The sequence below is a fragment of the Oratosquilla oratoria genome, chromosome 3 (assembly GCF_046742065.1).
Source record: "Oratosquilla oratoria isolate Oo_2021 chromosome 3, ASM4674206v1, whole genome shotgun sequence".
NCBI lineage: Eukaryota > Metazoa > Arthropoda > Malacostraca > Stomatopoda > Squillidae > Oratosquilla > Oratosquilla oratoria.
Window position 1 is genome coordinate 73,158,883 of NC_134779.1, and position 22,172 is coordinate 73,181,054.

At 38.3% G+C, this 22,172-nt stretch overlaps 1 protein-coding gene across 1 annotated transcript; it reads right to left on the minus strand.

Annotated features, from left to right (window-relative positions):
- Nucleotides 1-4,089: 4,089 nt before the first annotated feature.
- On the minus strand, nucleotides 4,090-7,491 carry LOC143018732 (general transcription factor II-I repeat domain-containing protein 2B-like). Its single transcript, XM_076174317.1, has 2 exons — nucleotides 7,042-7,491; nucleotides 4,090-4,191 (listed from the first exon to the last, which is right to left on the minus strand). Exons 1-2 carry the CDS (start codon nucleotides 7,489-7,491, stop codon nucleotides 4,090-4,092), a joined length of 552 nt encoding a protein of 183 aa, XP_076030432.1.
- Nucleotides 7,492-22,172: the final 14,681 nt, after the last annotated feature.

Below are 22,172 nucleotides of genomic sequence, written 5' to 3' on the forward strand. Positions count from 1 at the left end.
GCATAGACGAACTGCCAGACAAACTATACAAGATAATAGACTCCTCACTCAAAGAAGTAAAAAGGTACCGCAAGATTGGAAAGATGCAAACATAGTACCAATATATAAAGGAGGAAATAGGGAAGATCCTACAAATTTCAGACTGGTATCCCTTACAAGCACAGTAGCAAAATATGTGAAAATGTCATTAGAAATAAACGGACTAAACACTTGGAAGAAAACAAAATAATAAACCCTAAACAATTTGGCTTTAGAAGTGGAAGATCGTGTACCACAAACCTAATTTGCTTTTACTCGAGATTAATTGAGATAATACAAGAAAGAGATGGCTGGGTAGATTGCGCCTTCTTGGATTTGCAGAAGGCGTTCGATAAGGTACCACATAAAAATAGATAATAAGAAAATTTGAAATAATAGGAGGAATACAGGGTAACCAGTTAGAGTGGATGAAGGACTTCTTAATTGGAAGAAAAATGAGAGTGGTACCTAGAGACAAAAATTCGAACTGGGAAGATGTGAAAAGTGGCGTCCTGCAAGCCTCTGTATTATATCCTCTAATGTTTGCGTATATATAAATGATATGGATCAGGGAGTAAACTATTACATGAACTTCTTGCCTGACGATGCCAAATTATTCAAGAGAGTAAAACGGAAGAAGATTGTAGATCGCTACAAGAAGACCTAGACAAAATATGGGAATGGAGTCAGAAATGTTAGATGAGCTTCAACATAAAAAAATATAGCATAAAAGAATTTGGAAAAGCAAAAATAGAGTATCGGGTCAATACAAATTTGGAAACAAAGAAGTCAAAAAAATAAATTCAGAAAGGGACCTAGGAGGAATCATCTCAAGCGACTTAACGCCTGACAAACACGTCAACAAATTATTAGGAGAGACTTTTAACTTACTAAGATCAATGAAAGTAGCCTGCGACTACATGAATGAGGAGATGGTTAAAAAAAAGTGGTTACACTGATAAGACCTAAACTAGAATATGCTGCAATATTGTGGGCACCCAGCACAAAGAGGAACATAAGAAAATTAGAAAGAATCCAAAGAGCAGTGACGAAAATGGCACCTTCACTGGCAAATCTGACATATGAACAATTATCTAAAAGAAATTCTGGAAATTTTAGTGTTAAAAAGGTCTCATTTAGGATATGCAGTGCCAAATACTTAGAAGAAGAGTGCAGGTTTTGTAAAGAGACATTTTCAACCCTAAAATTTCCAGAATTTCTTTTAGATAATTGCAGACAGCAGGCCACTAAGATTCGGGAAAGCCGTAGGCAGCAGGACAGCACAACAAGACGTCTCGTGTTGCCAACCAGCGACGTTGCCACCAACCTGACACATCTTTTAAGAACCACCAACTTGGAAGTAGTGTGCCAGACAAGCAGAGCGATAAAAGACATCACGAAAACGAAAATACACAACAACCAGACACCGGGTACCAAAGCCGGTGTTTATCATGTTCCGTGTTCAGGATGTGATAAAGTTTACATCGGAGAAACGTCACGCGACCTGAATACACGAATACGTGAACACCGTTACGACGTCAGGCATGATGTCACCACCAATGCATGTGTGACACATAGAAACAAGGAAAACCATCTTATGGACTGGAAAAATGCAGAGCTGCTGATACGAGAACCAGACAAAATCCTCAGGAAGTGTTTAGAAGCAGCAATCATTCAAGGTACGGACACTATTGAACAAAACAGGGGCATGTTTAACATCTCGCCCCACATAGTTCCCCTAATACCCATGGCCAGCAATTTTTTTCAAATATTTAAACCACCATTTGTGAACATTTCGCCCACGGACGTTTGGGCCAGCATTCTCAAGTTTTCCCAGTGTTCCATCTCCCCCCTTCCCCTCCTCCTCTCCTCCTCCTCCTCTTCCTTCACCCCCCCTTCTTCTTTTCTCTCCCCATTTCCTCCTTTTCCCTTATTTAATCTCAAGCATATGTATCTCAACTTGTACTTGAAAAAGCTGTAATAAGCGAAACGTCGTACAAATAAAGGCTCCGTCCTCATGTGGTGTTTAACTCGTCAATCTTGTCGGCAACTGCCACTTTCATGAATATATATACATATATATATACATACATATACACATACACAGAAATATATATATATATATATGTAAATATACATATATATATATATAGATATATATATATATATATATGTAGATATTGAGATCTTGCGACGGGTGGAATTGTGGGTTGATGATAACAGGAATTATAGTCCAAGTTTGATTGGAACTAGTTTCGCCCAAAAAGGCTTCTTCATGGAAATACTATAAAGAAAAGTAAGGTAAATATATAAAGTAAAAGGGACAAGATGAGAAGCCTCGGAGAGCTCAATCATGGCCACGTCTACTTCGGTGTTGTTTTATTCATCTTGTCATTACTGGGGTTTCTTTGATATATATTCCATTGGTGTAACGTTCTACTGGCTGTTGCCATAGATGTGGTGTTTTTTTCATTTAATATCACCCTTTCTTTGGTTTGTGTTCTTATTTGTAGCAATGTATAATACTTCTTGATCTATTAATTTCTGTTTGGATAAGTTTTCGTCTATTATTTATGCTGCTTCCCATTTTTGGTAAATGTCCCTTTTCTTTGACAAGATTAACTAATGCACTCGTCTCACAGTGGTGTATGACATCTGGTCTATGTTCACGACGTAGTCTTTTCTCCAACCCTGCATGTGTTTATTTATAATACAAATGCTCACAATCAATGCATAGTATCCTGTACACAATACTTTCGTTGTTTCTATTATCTATTGCCCCTCAGGTGAACCCTTCGGAGTTACTTATCTCATTCAGTATTCAAAGCATATGATGCTGAATGAGATAAATAACTGGAGTGGCAATAGGTTGCCTGAACTTGTTGAAAAGTGCAATCAAGTTTGCTTGTGCATCAGGGAAGTTTATGAAGTTAAAATGTGATAAAGCAATGGGTTAATATGTCATGGGTGTTTAGTCCTGCGTTTAACTGATTTTGATATGTGGGAGGAGTTAGTATGTCTATTACGTTTGGAGTGTATGTTCACAGATATCAGTAATGTGGAAGAGGTAAAATCCTGGGGAGGGTTTGGAGTGGTTGAGCACTGGGAACTATTTTGTATGAAGGTGGTAAAACAGCTTGTACTAGCAGCTGATACATCCTCTTGTGATGAAGTGGAGAGAAATTGAAGAGAGGAAGTACAAACAATTGACGAGGAGCTATGGTCTGCCTATGTCTGCTCGGCCACGTGAATCTGATTTACGTTATGAAGAGTTGCTGATGGCACTGCAGGGAAGAAATGGTTTACAAGAATGATACCATTTTGAATAGGGTAAATGACTATGTTATGTTGCTTCATCAGTCTTAAACATAAGAGGGTATCAACAGGAAATTGAATGTCAGGTACGTAGGTGGTAACTGGAATGGGTGGGCACTCATCTTTGAAGCTAATGTCTAGGGAGAAGTTTCCGACGATCAGTAGTATTACGCCATCTACATTGCAAAGAATGACATTGAGGGGTTTTAAAATGGTGACTCGTTTTCTTGTAGTGTGGAATTTATGGAAACTCTGAATTGACACTTTGTTGACTGGGGAACCTGTGTCGAGAAAGAGTGACACTCTGGTGTTACTAAAAGTTGCATTGAATGTTGAGGAAGGGAAGGACTTGTCTGGGATATCCAGTGTATGTACAGGTAGGGTTGATGAGGGAACTTTCGGGGTATGGAGTGACTTGCCTTGATGTGCACTGAATTTTGGTGTTCGGTAGTCATAAAGGAGATGTGTTACGTGAATGTATTACGGGAGAGTGATCTGGAAAGTTTGGTGTGTGGTGACTCCGTGCTAACAGCACACGGCAACGAGCACTCGTGTCGAAACATGGTTCATGATAATCACAGTGTCGGTTTGGTTGTGGAGGTTGTCTGTGGTAACATGTGTTTGCAAGATGTCTTGGTTTGTGACAGTATGTACATATCAGTTGTGTTATTGATGGAAGGCGTTGGCGTGAGCTTTGTCAAGTGCGAGATGTATGTCTTGATCTCGTGTTATGGGGTGAGAACCGTGTGACTTGGGCTATTGTGTGGGTGGGTGCAATTGGTACTGACTGGCTCTGGACCTGGGTGATTGCTTTTTCAGTATTAGAGAATTTTCTCGAGAAATCACCCAGTGTGTTACCTGTTGTGAATGGAATAGTATCAGCTTTCTGGGGTGTGTCTGGTTTTGATTGAAACAGTAATCAAAAACGCACCATGAGTGAGTCTAAGTGTTCCAATGTCACTTTGTCGTCTGAAACCCAATCAGAATTTTTAAGGTTTTCTCTCAATTTGCTTTTAAAAGTTGAAGAATTCTTACAGTTTTCTTTTTAGTGTGGTGTGGTCCATGGTTGTATGTCCTAGTCAATGAGTATAGGAGGGAAAGTGAACCAAGTGCTTCAAATGATATAAATGACTTCTTGAAGTGTTCTTTAAAATCATATTAAGACCTAGTTTCCTCAAAAAGATCAGACTAAATGACGTCACCTGCAAATGCGTTATTTCTATCCATTCTGAGTGTTAGAATGGATATTTTAACTTTGTCGTCTGTGATGTTTCTACATGTTATTTCTTATTCAAGTTCGGAGATGAAATTGTGTACAGGAATGTTCTTCCCGTTGAATCTAGGTAATGTCGTTTCATCTTTGAGTATTGTGATAAGATTCTATGTTGTCATGGTCTTTTGTGTGACAGGTGAATTTTCCGAAGAGTTGTTAGCGAAAGGAGCTGTGTGTGTGTGTGTGTGTGTGTGTGTGTGTGTGTGTGTGTGTGTGTGTGTGTGTGTGTATGTGTGTGTGTGTGTGTGTGTGTGTGTGTATGTGTGCCTGTGTGTGTGTGTGTGTGTGCGTATGTGTGTGTGTGTGTGTATGTGTGTGTGTGTGTGTGTGTGTGTGTGTGTGTGTGTGTGTGTGTGTGTGTGTGTGTGTGTGTGTGTGTGTGTGTGTGTGTGTGTGTGTGTGTGTGTTATAGGTGAAAGATAATACAATTCTAGGCAAGATATTTTTATATAAGCCTAACATGTGCATTTAGATATGATGTTAGAAAAAACACGTATGTAGGCTATTTCCATACCTAAATATGTGTGAGGGTTTATACATCTTGTACGTGTTTGCATGTATGTATAGTATGTACAACATCCCAGAAAAGTTTTGCCATACCCTCCAAAAGTTTTGGTTCATCAAAATCCTATATATTTACTCCTTATACCTTTTGGCATATTTCACACATGGGTCAAAGAATGCATGTATGATCGTAGATATTATATACTATACAGACTTATGCATGTATGAATATATTTAAGCCTATGCATCCTTTAATACGTTTTTTTTTAATCCATACATGTATATAAGTATGTATGTGTGTGTGTGTAAGCAGGGAAAGTAGAACTAAAGCCAAGGAACTACAGTATTCTAAATATCTATCATTACGAACAAACCCGCCTTCTCTTATTAACTAAAATGCCATGGGCTCAAAATTATAATCTTATGACTACGAACAAGAATAATGTTTTTTCTGATTACGAACAAGAGCCATACTTTTCTGAATAAAACAGTTTGGCTGAAATATGTATCCTGTATTTGCATTAGTGATTCGTTTCTGGTAATGCAAAATGTAATAATTATTAAAACTTACCCGTTAGCAATAACAACTGTAGAAAACACGCGTCAGTCATAGAGCTTGTACGGAAGAACACTTGTCACTTACTACTGACAGGGGTTGCCAGTTAGGGTGAGATGAGGAGAGAGCCGCTAATGACCAAAATTATAAAAATTGGCGTATCTGTTTTTTGGCGAAGGAAGCGGTAAATGTTGTATGAATGTTTCTTATATGTTATAGTTCTTATAAACTAATCCTCGTGCATCACGTTAAAATTACAAAGGTTTAGTAGCTAAGAAATAGTAGAAACAAAAAATTCAGCCGAACATCAACCAAGTTGGCAACTCTACATGAGACTGAAGTCTGTTAGTTAAGTATCAAACTCATCCTGTTCTTATTCATTCTATCACATAGACATTTACTGTTGCAATTTCTTTCCTCTGTAAATGTTCTCGGCTTCTTTAGAGAGAACGATACTTTAGATCAGGGGTGTGCAACCTTTTTTCCCAAAGGGCCACTAGTCACTACTCTGTTGGTATGGAGGGCCACATAACCTTACTATTTCATGTTATTTACTACGATCGAAGACATATTATGTGAGATTATACTGATAAAGATAGATAGTTTGTCACTGATTTTATTTAAGTTGGGATCACAAAAATAAGAATTGTCTGAAACAAATGTATTTTCATTAATATAAATGAGCAAATGAAAGGCTACCGTCCCTTATTATTATAATGTACAAACATAAATAATTACTTAATATTGGTTAACTGGGATCATTAACATAAGAATTATCAAACACAGACATTTTCCTGACCATTAATTAGCAAATGAAAGGCTACTCTAGTGAGATGATTGATGTTGCATTTGGGACACCAACTCATCAATATCAGTCTGTATGGATGATGTGGCTACACGCAGGATACTTTCCAAATATTCATCAGTAAGTGAAGACCTATACTTGTTTTTAACCAGATTTATTTTTGAAAAGAGCTGCTCACACATATGTGCTACCAAACACTGCCATCATTTTCTTTGCATGAGCAAAGAGTTTTGGATACACTGTTACTGATACATGCTTCTTATAAAACTGGTATACTGAACTATCATCAAACTTCTTTCATAGTTCATCATTGCATTGTAGTTTAATTATTTCTATTTGCATGTCCTCGGAAATTGCTGTCACATCCACAGAAAAAGGAGAAGCAAAGACTTTAATGGATTGTGAATGTTTCTTGAGGTCTTCAAATCTTTCTGAAAATTTCTCTCGTAAGACTCCCAACTTATCACCATACTTATGATACTGAAGGTTGCTATTGTCATGGTTTTTCAGTGTAGGAAAGTAGGGTGGGTTTTGGTTTTTGATTTGTGACTCCCATGGACGCTAGTTTACCTGGAAGCCTTTGATCAGTGAGAACATCTCATTTATTAGTTGATCTTTTCCTTGAAGTCTAACATTCGGTGCACTGAGATGATCAGTTATATCTACTAAAAATGCTAAATCACATCTCCATTCCTTATTTCTGGATTCAGGGATATCTAAGAACATATCTAAGAACAGCACAATTTCTTCCAAAAGGTCATTTGCTTTCTTCAACATTCCTGCTTTGCTTAGCCACCTTACCTCACAAAAATACTTCACATCACTGTACTCTGCATCAATGTCTGCCATTAACTGCTGAAACTCGTGGTGATTTAGACCTCTTGACCTAATGAAATTGACAGCTTTCACAAGAATATTAGTCACATGCTGAAAGTTTATTGTCTTTGCACATAAAGCTTCCTGGTGTATGATACAATGCAGAACAATAAGTGAACCTGAGTCAATATTTTGAGACCCCATTCTAGCCTTCAGTCATCCAACAACCCTATTTCTCTGACCTGACATCGTAGGCGCATCATCTGTTGTAATGGAAACTAAATTAATGTAGTCCAGTCCAAACCTTGACAATACTTTTTTAAATTCATCAAAAATAGTTTGTCCTGTTGTGGCCCCTTTCAAGCTTTGTAGTGAAACCATTTCCTCTGTAATATTATAGTCATTGTCAACACCCTAATATACACAGCCAGTTGTGCAGTGTCTGTGGTGTCACAGCCCTCATCAAGAGCAACAGGAATGAAGAAAAAGCACTAAATCACTTGGTCATTGTACTTTCAATATTCCCTGAAAGACTTTCTATTCTTCTAGCAACAGTATATCTTGAAAGCCTTATGCTTTCAACTAGTTTATTTTTGTCAGGAAATATATTGTCCGAGGCTACACACAAACATTCTTTAACTACCTCACCATCAGAATAGGGCTTGAGTCTTTTTGCAAGGATTTGACTAATCAAAAAGCTTGTTTTGGGAGAAGCATCATATTCCTTAACTTTCTTTGCAAACACTGACCGTTGTCGTTTCAGAGATTTCTGCAAGAAGGATATATTTTCTTTGCGTGCTTCACCTGTCATATTCTCATATTCTTTGTGTTATGTGCTGTAGTGTCTTTTGATGTTATATTATTTTAAAACAGAAATGGTTTCCTGCCATACAAGGCACAATGCTTTTCCCCCTGATTGTATGCATAAATATTGTTTAGTCCAATTCTCTTGAAAACTTCGATTTTCCTCTGAAATCTAGCGTTTTTTACTTGTAGAGGCCATTATTAGCTTAACAAGATCTTTCCTGTGGAGAAAATATATAATCAATAAAAGTTAGCTTTAATTGAGAAAAATTTAATAAATTGCAATATGATAAATACCACATTTTCAGCACAAATATATAATTCTCAAAATGTTTTGCTCGCAAAAGTGCAACATAAACAACAATAACGTTTATTCAGATGATAAATATAAGATAATAAATACAAAACAGCAAAATGTAGATTAGACAAAACACAAAAACTTCACTCAAAAACACAGAAATACAAGTACCAACGTAATCACTAAAATTTTATCTACGAGTCTACACAATCTCTCACAACGGAACAACCTTATCTCACCCAAGCTCAACACTCGACCCCCCGTTGTATATCGCCACAATCAAGCATACAATCATCATTATGTTACATATAGCACACAACTTAATCGGCATCGCCATGACAATTGTCGTGGTATTTTCCTCAGATGATACACCCGAGCGATCACATTACAAGCAGACAAACACAGCAATGGAGCAGCGCTCATACACATGCGCATACATAGACAACAAACTGGATCTAATTTCTTCGCAGATCTACGCACATACTCTGCAATACGTGATAAACTTACACTCTCACTCATTTGTACTAACACAAACCGCATAAAATGTTTTGCTTCCAAATTTCCTAAAGTAAATCACAAAACTACAACATAAACAACTTAGAGTTAGACTTACACTACCGGTAATCACAAATCAACCACAACAAATGAAGTCACAACGGGCCGCAGGTTGTTTTAGATATCAAGATCTATAGATTATACTGATACTCTAAAGTCGTCAAACAAAATATTTACTTTTTATTATTACCTGTAATAAAAATTTAAGTTGCAAACATACGAATTCCAAAGAATCGTTTTCAGAATCGGAAATTCGATTAAGAATTTCTAATTCCGATACCAATTCCGATACCAGGAAAAAGTTCCGATATTTTCGATTCTCGATTCAATTCCGATTCCGAGTACTCGTCCCATCACTAATATATATATGGATATATATATATATATATATATATATATATATATATATATATATATATATATATTATATATATATATATATATATATATATATATATGTGAATATATGAAAAAATTCCACTGTTGGAGAAAGTAAACGGATGAAGAATATAATTAACTGTATATTTCGACTACTCTCTGTAGTCCTCTTCAGCAGATAGTTATATGATACACAAGCAAGAGTTATATAGTCGATACAGAGGGATACAAAGGGAACATGAGAAGGTGGCTCAAGTAACTCTGCCTTGGTAACGATTGCTGTCTTCCAGGCTATCTACACAATGTAGATGGCCTGGAAGACAGCAATTGTTACCAAGGCAGAGTTACTTGAGCTACCTTCTTATGTTTCCTTTGTAACCCTTTGTGTCGACTATATAACTCTTACTTGTATACCAAGTAACTATCTGCTGAAGAGGACAACAGAGAGTGGTCGAAATATACAGTTAATTCCATTATTCTTCTATTTACTTTCTCGACAGTAGAATTTTTTCATCTTACTTAAGTGTCACGACATAGTCCCCCACTGATATATACATACATACATACATACATACATACATACATACATACATACATACATACATACATACATACATACATACATACATACATACATACATACATACATACATACATACATACATACATACATACATACATACATACATACATATGGAAATAAACTCATCTGCTGGGATTCGAACCCCCGTCAGAGCGGAATGCTTCATATAAAGCTCTGGCGGGGGTTCGAATCCCAGCAGATGAGTTTATTTCCAATTGTCAAAATGACACAAATACATACATATGCATATATATATATATATATATATATATATATATATATATATATGTTTATATATATGTATATATATGTATATATACTTTCATATATATATATATATATGTATATATACATGTATATATATATATATACATACATATATATATATACATATATATATATATATACATACATATATATATATATATATATATATATATATATATGTATATATATATATGCATATAAAATTCTCGTATTTATATAAACACACTGGGTCGCCGAATCGAACAAGTCAAAGTCGAGGCTTCAAACTCCCCCAATGGACCTCAGCCTGGTGAGACAAGAGAAGCGGAGGGAGAGGGAACCTTTTAACTGAAGCCAGATTAAGGAGACAAGTGTTGGACAAGGTGCCTCGGCAGCCACATCACATGACGGGGTCAAGGTAATGGAAGGTGAAGGAAAGAGGATGGGAAAGGAAAGGGAATGGAAGAGAAGGGTACAATGGGAAAGGTGGAAAGAAGGGAGGGGGAAATGAAAGGGGAGAGGACGAGAAGGATGGGAAGGGGAATGGACTGAAATAATTGATAAAGAATAGGGTGAATGGAAGGGAAGGGAATGGAAAGGAAATGGTAGGTAGAGGAGGGACGTAATGTAAAGGGTAAGGAAGAGGAAAAGGAATGTGCTAAGAAAGGAAGAAGAAAAAACAAATGGAGAAATAAAGGCAAGTGGGAAAGGAAAATTAAGGTAAGGGCAGCAAAGGGATGAAGGGAAGGGAGGAGAATGACGGGAAAAGAGAAAATGGGAGGGGTGGAAGGAGAAGTGGAGAAGGAAAGGAATGTGAAGGAATGAGGGTGGAAGGGGAAGGGGAGTGTGGAAGAGGGAGAAAAAGAAAAGGGAGGAAGGGAAAGGGAGTCAAAGGATGGAGAAAGAGGAAATGAAGGAGAGGGGAGAAGATTAAGTGGGAAGGAGGGGAGGGAAGGGAGGAAAGAAATGGGAGAGAAAGGAAAATAGATTAAAGAAATGGGGAGGGAAGGGGGAATATACAGAAAAGGGAAATAAAAGGAAAGTGAAAAGGACAGAAAAGGAAAGGGAAAGAAAAGGTAAGCTGATAGGGGAAAAGAAAAGAGGAAGAAGTAGAGAAGAAATGAAAAGAAAAAAGGGAGAAGTAGGAAAATGAAAGGAATAGAAGTGAAAGAAGGAAAGAAAATTAATTTTGTGAGAGAAAGGAGGAAAGGGAATCAAAGGAAAAAGAAAGTTAAAGAAAGACTGAAAGAACAAGTGCAATTCAAAGTAAAAAGAACGAAAGGAGTGAAATATGGGCTAAAATAAGAAGAGAGAAAAGAGGAAGATATGTTAATATGAGAGCACGCAAAGGGACATTAAGGAAAGTAATAAGAAGAGAAGGGAAGGGAAATTAGTGGGAAGAAAGAAATGGAAAAGGAAAGACATGAAAGGAAAGGATTCCTTTAACACATGACCCATGGCTGCGAAGGGAAGGAAAGAAATAAAAAAGAAAGAAGCGTAAATAAATGGATAGGGAAAGGAAGAAAGGGAGGAAAGGAAGAGAGAAAGAAGAAAGGAATAAGGGGAGAAGGAGAACAAACAAAAAAACGAAATATTTCGGACCCTAGGGCATAAAAGAGAAAGGTGAGGAAAAGAAAGGAAAGAAAAAGGAAGCTGAAAGGAGGTGGTTGAAAATAGAAAATGCAATGACAAGAGTAGAGAGACTTTGTAGACCTCAGCTGATGAGAAAGAAATAGAGAGGAAATGAACAGGACTGGGGATAGAAAAAGAAGAAAAGATAGGTGAAATGAGGAATGAAGGAGGAAGTAAAATAAAGGAAATGAGAAAGACGAAGGAGGAAAATGAATATATTTTGTGGGTCTAAATATGAAGAATCTCCGAGGGGAAGGGAGAAAAGGAAAAAAGAAAAGAAAACAAGGAAAGGAAATGGAGAGGAAGGAAAAAATAAGAGAAGAAGGGGAGGGAACGAGGAGAAACATGAAGGGTATCATTGATAAGGGCAGATAGGGAAGATCTGTGGATATGTTATGTTATGGTAATTCACGATAATCCATAGGGAAGAGAGGGGAATGAAGGGGAGGGAGATAGTGTGTAGGACCAAAGGGCAAACCAAAGTTAACATTATCAACCCCTTCACTTTGAAAGGCGTCTTCCCTTCAAGTGACTAAAATATCTTGGCTTCAGCTAGGATGTAGTAAAAAGAAAAAAATGAAGGGAAGAGTAAGAGAAGGTAAGGTATAGGATGAAAAAGGGAAAGATGAAAGACAGGAAGAGGTAGATATTAAAATAGAAGGAAGAAATCAGAGGAAAAACTAAGTGAAGTGAAATGACACGAAGAGAAGGGTTTTGTCGGAGGGAGAGGGGACATGATCTTCAAAGTGCATCGTCAGGGCAAAAGAGTAGGAAAAGACACCAAAGAGAAGTGAAGCGAAATGAAGTGAACTGAAGGGATTATGAATAAGGGCGGAGGAATAGGAGTGGGATGGAGGAAAGTATGACACGAGGAAAGCAAATTTTATGAACGTAAATTAGATCGAGAGGCGAATTGGACAAGAGTAGGAGTTACTGGGATAGAAGTTATGTTTTGTTCGAGAGATTGGGGCTGTTTAAGAAAGTACAGGAGTATAATTCTCTAACAACGAGTAGCTCCCCCAACTTTAGAACCACTATATAATCTTACCTAAACTAACCTAAACTAATTTAGCCTAGTATAACCTGGCCATACCTAACCTAATCTAGCTTAGTCTAAACTGGCCTAATCTAACTAACCTAACCTAACCTAACCTAACCTAACCTAACCTAACCTAACCTAACTTAACCTAACCTAACCTAACCTAACCTAACCTAACCTAACCTAACCTAACCTAACCTAACCTAACCTAACCTAACCTAACCTAACCTAACCTACCCTAACCTAACCTAACCTAACCTAACCTAACCTAACCTAACCTAAGTTAACCTAACCTAACCTAACCTAACCTGACCTAACCTAACCTAACCTAACCTAACCTAACCTAACCTAACCTAACCTAACCTAACCTAACCTAACCTAACCTAACCTAACCTAACCTAACCTAACCTAACCTGACCTGACCTAACCTGACCTAACCTGACCTAACCTAACCTAACCTAACCTAACCTAACCTAAGCTAACCTAACCTAACCTAACCTAACCTAACCTAACCTAACCTAACCTAACCTAACCTAACCTAACCTAACCTAACCTAACCTAACCTAACCTAACCTAACCTAACCTAACCTAACCTAGCCTAACCTAACCTAACCTAACCTTACCTAAACTAAACTAAACTAGGCTAGCCTCACCTAACCTAACCTAACCTAACCTAGTCTAGCCTGGCCTAATCTAACCTAACCTAACCTAACCTAACCTAACCTAACCTAACCTAACCTAACCTAACCTAACCTACCTAACCTAACTTAACCTAACCTAACCTAACCTAACCTAACCTAACCTAACCTAACCTAACCTAACCTAACCTAACCTAACCTAACCTAACCTAACCTAAGTTAACCTAACCTAACCTAACCTAACCTAACCTAACCTAACCTAACCTAACCTAACCTAACCTAACCTAACCTAACCTAACCTAACCTAACCTAACCTAACCTAACCTAACCTAACCAAACCTAACCTAACCTAACCTAACCTAACCTAACCTGACCTGACCTAACCTAACCTAACCTGACCTAACTTAACCTAACCTAACCTAACCTAACCTAAGCTAACCTAACCTAACCTAACCTAACCTAACCTAACCTAACCTAACCTAACCTAACCTAACCTAACCTAACCTAACCTAACCTAACCTAACCTAACCTAACCTAACCTAACCTAAGCTAACCTAGCCTAGCGTGGCCTAGCCTAGCCTAGCCTAACCTAACCGGACCCATTCCAACCCAATCCAACCCAACCCAGCCCAATCTAATCACACCCACCCTAGCCTAACCTAGCCTAACATAACCTAACCTTAGTAAATATAATCTAAGCTAAGTTAAGCTAGCTTAACCTAGTCTATCCAAAGCTAGCCTAACCTAGCTTAACCCATCCCAACCCAACCCAACCTAACCTCACCTAACCTAACCTAACCTAACCTAACCTAACCTAACCTAACCTAACCTAACCTAACCTAACCTAACCTAACCTAACCTAACCTAACCTAACCTAAGTTAACCTAACCTAACCTAACCTAAGTTAACCTAACCTAACCTAACCTATCCTAACCTAGGTTAACCTAACCTAACCTAACCTAACCTATCCAAACCTAGCCTAGCTTAGCTTAACCTAACCTAACCAAACAAAACCTAACTTAACCCAACCCAACCCCAGCCTAACTTACTTAACCTAACTTAGCCTAGCCTAACCTAACCTAACCTAACCTCTTCCTGCCAAACCTAACCGGACATAATCTAACCAAGACATCTTTGACATACTGTAAAAAAAAAAAAAAAAGAAAAAAAAACATTATGGCACGTAGTATGTACGGACAACCAAAACATCAATATATCAAACGAAAAACATGACGTCATTTGAAGGGACCCGAAGTAACCGAAGTTGGGAAAGGGACACAATATTAAAGAGTTCTATTTCTGCCGAGTGAGAGCCATAGCCCGGAGCCCCCAGATCCCTTTTGCTGCATCGAACGAAGGACATACAGGACGGAAGTCGGTAGGAGTGTCACAGAATGAGGAAGCAGTGCTTTTACAGGAAGGGCAATAAAGAAAGACAGAAAATAGAGAAGCAGAAAGGGAAGGGAGGGAAGAGCAAGAACACGCAGGACGGGAGTCGTAGGAATGTTGCAGATTTAAGGAGCAGTACTTTTTAAGAAGGACAGCAAAGTAAGACAGAACATAGAGAAAGAGGAGGGGGAGAAAGAAGGGAAGAAGAAGGGGCACGATAAGAAGAGGTGGAGAAGTGGAACTAGAGAAATAAGAAGAGGAAGAGGAAAAGGTGGAGGAAGGGGGTATAGGAAGTGGGAGAACAGAGGACGAAAAATAGACGTAGAAAAGAGAACTTATAGAAAGAGCTAGAGGATAAAAGGAAGAGGAGGTGGAGAAAATGAGGAAGGAAGCAGGAAGGAAACAGGAAGAGGAAGGGAGGAAATGAAAATGATAGAAGAGTAGAGAAACAAGAAGAATCTAAGGAAGAAAGCAAAAGAATCTAAAGAGAGAGAGAGAGAGAGAGAGAGAGAGAGAGAGAGAGAGAGAGAGAGAGAGAGAGAGAGAGAGAGAGAGAGAGAGAGAGAGAGAGAGAGAGAGAGAGAGAGAGAGAGAGAGAGAGAGAGAGAGAGAGAGAGAGAGAGAGAGAGAGAGAGAGAGAGAGAGAGAGAGAGAGAGAGAGAGAGAGAGAGAGAGAGAGAGAGAGAGAGAGAGAGAGAGAAACGACAGGATAAAGAGAACAAGAAAAAGGGGAGGAGAGAAGACCGCTGGATAAATAAGAAGAGAAAAGAGAAGGGAGAATGTCCAGCAGGACTTAGGAAAAGAGGAAGTTATAAGAAGGGGAGGATGAAGAGGAAAGCAAAAGAGAGTGTAGAAAAGAGGAAAGACGAGGAAATAAATATGAAGGAGAAAAAGACGAAAACTGAGGAACAAGAGGAAGAAGAAGAAGAAAAAAAGAGAGAGAAAAATAATGATAGAGCTGGAGGACTGACGGGGTGAAAGTAAGAAGACATAATAGTGTAAGGAAGAGGAGAATAATATAAAGGGAAATAGGATTTAATAAAGAAAAGAAATTAAAGTGTTGAAAGGAAAAGGTTTAAAAGAGGAGGGAAAAGAAAATGTTGATATAGTTTGTTAACAAAATAAGTGGGGAGAAAAAAAAAAGGAAGTGAAGAAAGACGAGGAACAGGAGGAGGAAGAGGTCATGGTAAAGAAGGAAAAGAAAAAGAAAAAGGGAAAAGAGGGACTGGAGAAGGATGAAGAAAAAATAATAAGAAAAAAAAGGAGAGAAAGAAGGAAGGAGAGTAAAAAAAAAATCAGCAAAAAAGGAAATGAAGAAAGACGAGGAGAGAGAGGAGAAGGAGGACGAGGTGAAGGAGAAGAAAAGAAAAAAGGAAAACAGAAAAAAAAGGGAAAAGAGGAACAGGAGAAGGATGAAGAAAAAATAAGAAGAAAAAAAGGAGAGAAAAAAAGAAAGGAGAGAAAAAAATCAGCAAGAAAAGGAAATGAAGAAAGACGAGGAGCGAGAGGAGGAGGAGGAGGAGGAGGACGAGATGCAGGAGAAGAAGAAAAAAAGGAAAACAGGGGCAGGAGGACAAAAAAGAAAAAGGAGAGAGAGAAAAAAGTAGAATGAAAAAAACAACATCATCAAGAAAAGCAAGTAAAGAAAGACGAGGAACAGGATGAGGAAAAAAGAAAAAGAGGAACAGGAAAAGGACAAGGAAAATAAGAAGAAAACGAAGGAGAGGCATAAAGAAAGGTTAAAAAAAAATCAAGAAAATGAAGAGAAGAACGATGAAGAACGAGAGAAGGAAGAGGAGGAAGAGGTGAAGGAGGGGGGGAAAGAAAGCAAAGAGGAAAAGAAGAACAGGAGAAGAATGAAGAAAAGAAAGAAAAAGGAGAGACAGAATGAAAAAAAATGACAGGAGTGCCAGTGAAAGAAGGAGCAACCGGGAGAGAATAGAAGAAAGAATGATGGTGGAGAATAGTGTTGGAGCAAAGAGAGGGCGAGAGAATTAGTCGTCTGTCAAAGAGAACGGGCGAGAGATTTGAGAGGAGGACTGTTGGGGCCTGAGGGAGATTTCGGGGGAAGGGGGGTCGGAGAGAGACAAGGGAAGTTGGAAAGAAAGATCTAGTGTATGAGGACGGACGAGAGGTGGAGGAGTTGATAGGAGGTCCGGAGGAGGAGGAGGAGGAGGAGGAGGAGAAGGAGAAGGAGAAGCAAGAGGAGGAGGGGAGGAGGAGGAGGTGGAGGAGGAGGAGGAGGAGGAGGAGGAAGAGGGAAAAGATGGAGAGAGCCAGTGAAGGAGAGTTGGAGAAGACCAGATGAACAGCGGGAGGCACGAGAGTTGGAGTCGGCGGAAAACTGTGAGGAGGTAGTGGAGAAGAGGAGGAGGAGGAATGAGAGGAGGGGGAAGAAGAGGAGGTGATGGTGATAGTGGAGGTGGTGGTAGAGGTGGTATGGGAGAGGAGGGGGAAGTGGAGGAAGAAGAGGAGAGTGGTGGTAGAGGAGAGCTATAGAACTAGAGTAAGTAGGAGGGCAAGAGGGGGTGGAAAGTTAGAAGAGGTGAAGTGTTGTAAGGAGAAGAGGAGGAAGAGGTGTAAAAGAAAAAGTAAAAAGAAGGAGAGGAGGAGGAGAAAAAGGAAAGAAGAAAAACGTAAGTTTGGTAGGAGGAGGATGAAAGGAGACGAGAAGAGGGGCAAAGCTTAATACAGTGGAGCATTGCCTGGAGTTGATTATGGAAAGTGCTATACGATTTTATTCAGTGATGAGAGAAAACATTAATCAGTTGTGACGTGTGCTCTTGTGGACATTCAATCTTGACCCTAATATTCTAAAGATCAGGAACAATATCGCCATCCTAATTAAAAAAAAAAAAAAAAAAAAAAAAAATCCTAATTTTTGTTTTATATATATACGTAATGTTACGCCTCACCCAGTTTTAACCTACTCAGACAATAGATATGACATTGGCAACTGTACCACTAAGATTGCTGCGTGATGGATAATTGATTTAGACAAAAATCCAGAAACTGGCGAAAAAAGGCATTTTTATGAGTGTAATGATATTTCATGTCAATCCTGTATTGATACGGTTTTGTTTATAAAACATTTCTGAGAGTACTTTTTCAGTCGCCTTACAATAACCTTTTCTTACTACCCTCGGTCCTCTTCAATATCAGTCGAGATTCATCCTCGAACTTTGACTGATATTCTTGTATTATCTTTCCACCCCGTTCTGATATTTTCGGTCCTTGTTCATCTTTTAGGTCTCTATTCCCAATATTTTCTGGTGTAATCATTTTCCCTCGTTGTCTTCATGTTCCCGAACCATGTCAGTTGGCATCTGTCTATCAAATTCAAGGTATTTTCTACTCCAAGTTCTTGTCTCGTTGCGTTTTTCTTTCTCTGCCCCGTCTATTAATATTTTTAATAGTCTCAAATATTTAATTTCCTTTTTCTAGGATATTTTGTTGTTGTAATTAGTGAGTAGGCTTTATGTCTGAATAACATTATGAGCAGTAGAATGATGTATATAGAGATATATAAATACTTAACAACAAATGATGTATTTGAATAGAGGTGATGTCTCATGGATCAAGTTCGGGTATTTAGTTCCAATTAACTTCTCAGAAGCTTATACTCATTTCCGAATAGCCTCCTCATATTTCGGAAGGAGGTCAAGCACAAGGCTACCAAGATTCATTGCATATTGCATATGCGGTGAAAATATTAATCAATACAAAGCAAATATTTTGGGTACAGTGCAGAGGACACCAGATGATTTGTAGATATTGGCTCTAAGTGGGAAGGGTAGGTTGCTCTCTAGGCTTACATAGTTGGAGCTCCGTGGGATGATGCTCACAAGTGATTTCTTGAATAGCAGGCGACTGTCACGCATATTGATCTATGTACAGACGAATGGGATAAAGCTGTGCTATGAAGATCTCTTCAACTACAAGTAGTTTCATATGATTGTTGCAGCGTTTAAGATTGTTCGTGTTTTCCACTAGGATATATCTTCTTGGTGTTTAGTCATGTGCTTGTGTGTGCTCCCCTCCCGGGTTTGTATGTTGAGTCTCCTGCTAACTGTAGTAATAATTACACTAATTTAAAACATTTAGTCTCAAGTTTCCAACCTTCTTATGGTCAAGAAGGTATATCATATTGCTTTGCTTTGATATTATTCAGTTCACATGTGGTCTTCTGTTGAATAGTACAATCTGGCGTTTGTCAAAACAAAACTCATAAGATTCCAACACAGTTTTTTATTCAATTGAAAGGGGGTGGGAGGGAGATCCGCTGCTTGAGAACCCATATAGAATCTGGGTCTCTCCTATACAACTGAATAAAACTGTTTGGACTATGGTTCAGAACACAGGGAGACATTTTCACCTCTGGTACGAACAGGAATCGTCTGGAGTTTTCAGAACAGAATCCTTTAAAGTTCTTAAAAATAGACTGTAAATTTTTTCTGGGTGTATTTTTGCAATATCTTTCAGTATAAGGAGCCTTCTGTCTATAAAAGCGTTCAATCGCTTGTTGTAGAGAATATTTTCTACATACATACATACATATACCAAAGGCTTTTTCCCTCTACCTGGGGGGTAGCCAAAAAGAAAAAGGCATAGAAACCACTCCCACCCATTCCATTTCCTATATATTCCACTCCCCTCCACCCTCCTCCCTCCCTCTTATCTTAGCACCTCCTGGATGACGGGTCATTCCTGCATCCTGTCTACTGCCCTGGGTCAGAAGCAATGTCGCAAATCATTTGGCGGCAACAAACAACCAAATTACCAAGACGAAGTTGAGCAAATTTATTTTTCATTTCTCATTTTATTTTTTGGTGGGATGGAGAACAGGACTTAGATTTCTCTAAAGATACAGCAGAGTAGTTTTATACAGCATTGAAAGGACAGCTTTACTTGATAAAGGCCCCTTTGTTGTCTCATTACTATCAAAAGTCTTAGATTTTTTCTGGATCTTATCATACAACTTTTATCAATTGTTGGGATACCTCACATACATTAATAATCTTTCAAATATTAAAGGGGTTTCCTGTAATTGAATAGGATTATCTCGTTGTGGCAAGAATAAATGGATTCGTGAGTGTGTACGTTGAAAGGCGCAATCTAGAATTTTGTCCCATGAGTACTGGTGGGGAGATTACTTTTGTTAAATAAAATCATCTAAAGATAGTAAAAACACAGGTCAATTTACAGACTGAGAGGAAGACGAGATAGGAAAGTACTAAAGAAGAGAAGAAGAGGAAGTTAGGAGTTGGGTGGGAGGAAAGAGGAGAGGGTGGGGAAAAAACGATTGGGAGAAAATGGAGGAGCAGTGGGAGGGAGAGTTATGTTTTCATAAGATATGGTGGGGAGGAGATGGAAAAGAGAGAAAACGACGTCATAAAACAGAGAGAGGGAAGGCAGAAGGGGAAGGGGAGGTGGACAGGAGCAAGAAAGGTTTCGTGAAAGAGAGAAAGCTGAGAGAAGTGAAGGGAGGAGACGAGAGGAAAAGGTAGAAAAAATAGAACAAATTCGTATACGAGAGAGGATGAGGAGAAGAAGAGAAAGTAGGGTAAAAAGAGCAAGAAGGGTTTTGCGAGAGAGAGAGAGAGAGAGAGAGAGAGAGAGAGAGAGAGAGAGAGAGAGAGAGAGAGAGAGAGAGAGAGAGAGAGAGAGAGAGAGAGAGAGAGAGAGAGAGAGAGAGAGAGAGAGAGAGAGAGAGAGATAGGAGAGAGAGAGAGAGAGAGAGAGAGAGAGAGAGAGAGAGAGAGAGAGAGAGAGAGAGAGAGAGAGAGAGAGAGAGAGAGAGAGAGAGGGAGAGAGAGAGAGAGAAGAGAAAAGAGAACTAGAAGGCGGCGGGAAATTTCAAAGTGTGAGAAAGAGAAAGGGAAGAGAGAACGGGAAGTGGGAGAGAACAAGGATGTAGAATAGAACAAGAAAAATAACAAGAAAACGAGTGAGGAAAGAGAGAAAAGGGGAATGAAGGTGGAAAAGGGAAAACGAAGGAAAGGGGAAGATGGGGTTATAAGGGTTTCATGAAAGAGAGAAAATAAAAGGAGAGAGCGAGAGAGAGAGAAAGAAATAGAGAAAGAGATAGATATTATATATATGTATATATAGTATACATATATATATATACATGCATATGTATATATATATATATATATATATACACACACACACACGCACACACACACACACACACACACACACACACACACACACACACACACACACACACACACACACACACACACACACACACACACACACACACCACACACACACACACATACACACACACACACACACACACACACACACACACACACACACACACACACACACACACACACACACACACACACACACACACACACACACACACACACACATACATATATATATTGTAGTATTTCACAAATGACACGTGAATATGATTAGCAAAAAAAAAAAAAAAGGTAAATAAGAAACGTAGTTCGAACGTTTTCGTCTATTTAAGACATTACCATGCACTTGATGATGTCTTAAATAGACGAAAACGTTCGGAATATGTTTCTTATTTACCAGTATTTTTTCTGCAATATATATATATATATATATATACATATACATATGTATATATATATTATATTACATACATATATATATATATGTATATATATATATATATATCTATATATGTATATATATATAAATATATATATATATGTATATAAATATGTATATATATGTACATATATATACATATATGTATATACATAAATATGTATATATAAAATTGTCAAATGATAAAAACACTTGTCGGAAGACTAACCTGCATAAAGGATTCGATGAAATACATTACGTATCATGTTCTGTCCGAGTGCCCTCGGCGGAACGACTGGGCCGTGAACCAAGTCGTTTCGTTTTGTAGGGTCGAGATGGCATGGTCGGTAAGGCCTTTGTCTTATAAGACGTAAGACGCCTAGGCAAGGGTTCAAATCCCTGTGGATGAGTCTATTTCCAAAAATTGTCAAATGATAAAAACACTTGTCGGAAGACTAACCTGCATAAAGGATTTGATGAAATACATTACGTATCATGTTCTGTCCGAGTGCCCTCGGCGGAACGACTGGGCCGTGAACCAAGTCGTATCGTTTTGTAGGGTCGAGATGGCATGGGCGGTAAGGCCTTTGTCTTATAAGACGTAAGCCGCCTAGGCAAGGGTTCGAATCCCAGTGGATGAGTCTATTTCCAAAAATATATATATGTATATATGTATATATATGTATGTATATATATGTATATATATGTATATATGTATATATGTGTATATATATATATATACTG

Coding starts and splice junctions, on each gene's coding strand:
- LOC143018732 (XM_076174317.1), bottom strand. CDS start 7,491: ATGGGGTCTCAAAATATTGACTCAGGTTCACTTATTGTTCTGCATTGT. Junction 4,192..7,041: donor CACTGATCAAAGGCTTCCAG/GTAAACTAGCGT, acceptor CATTCACAACAG/GTAACACACTGGGTGATTTC.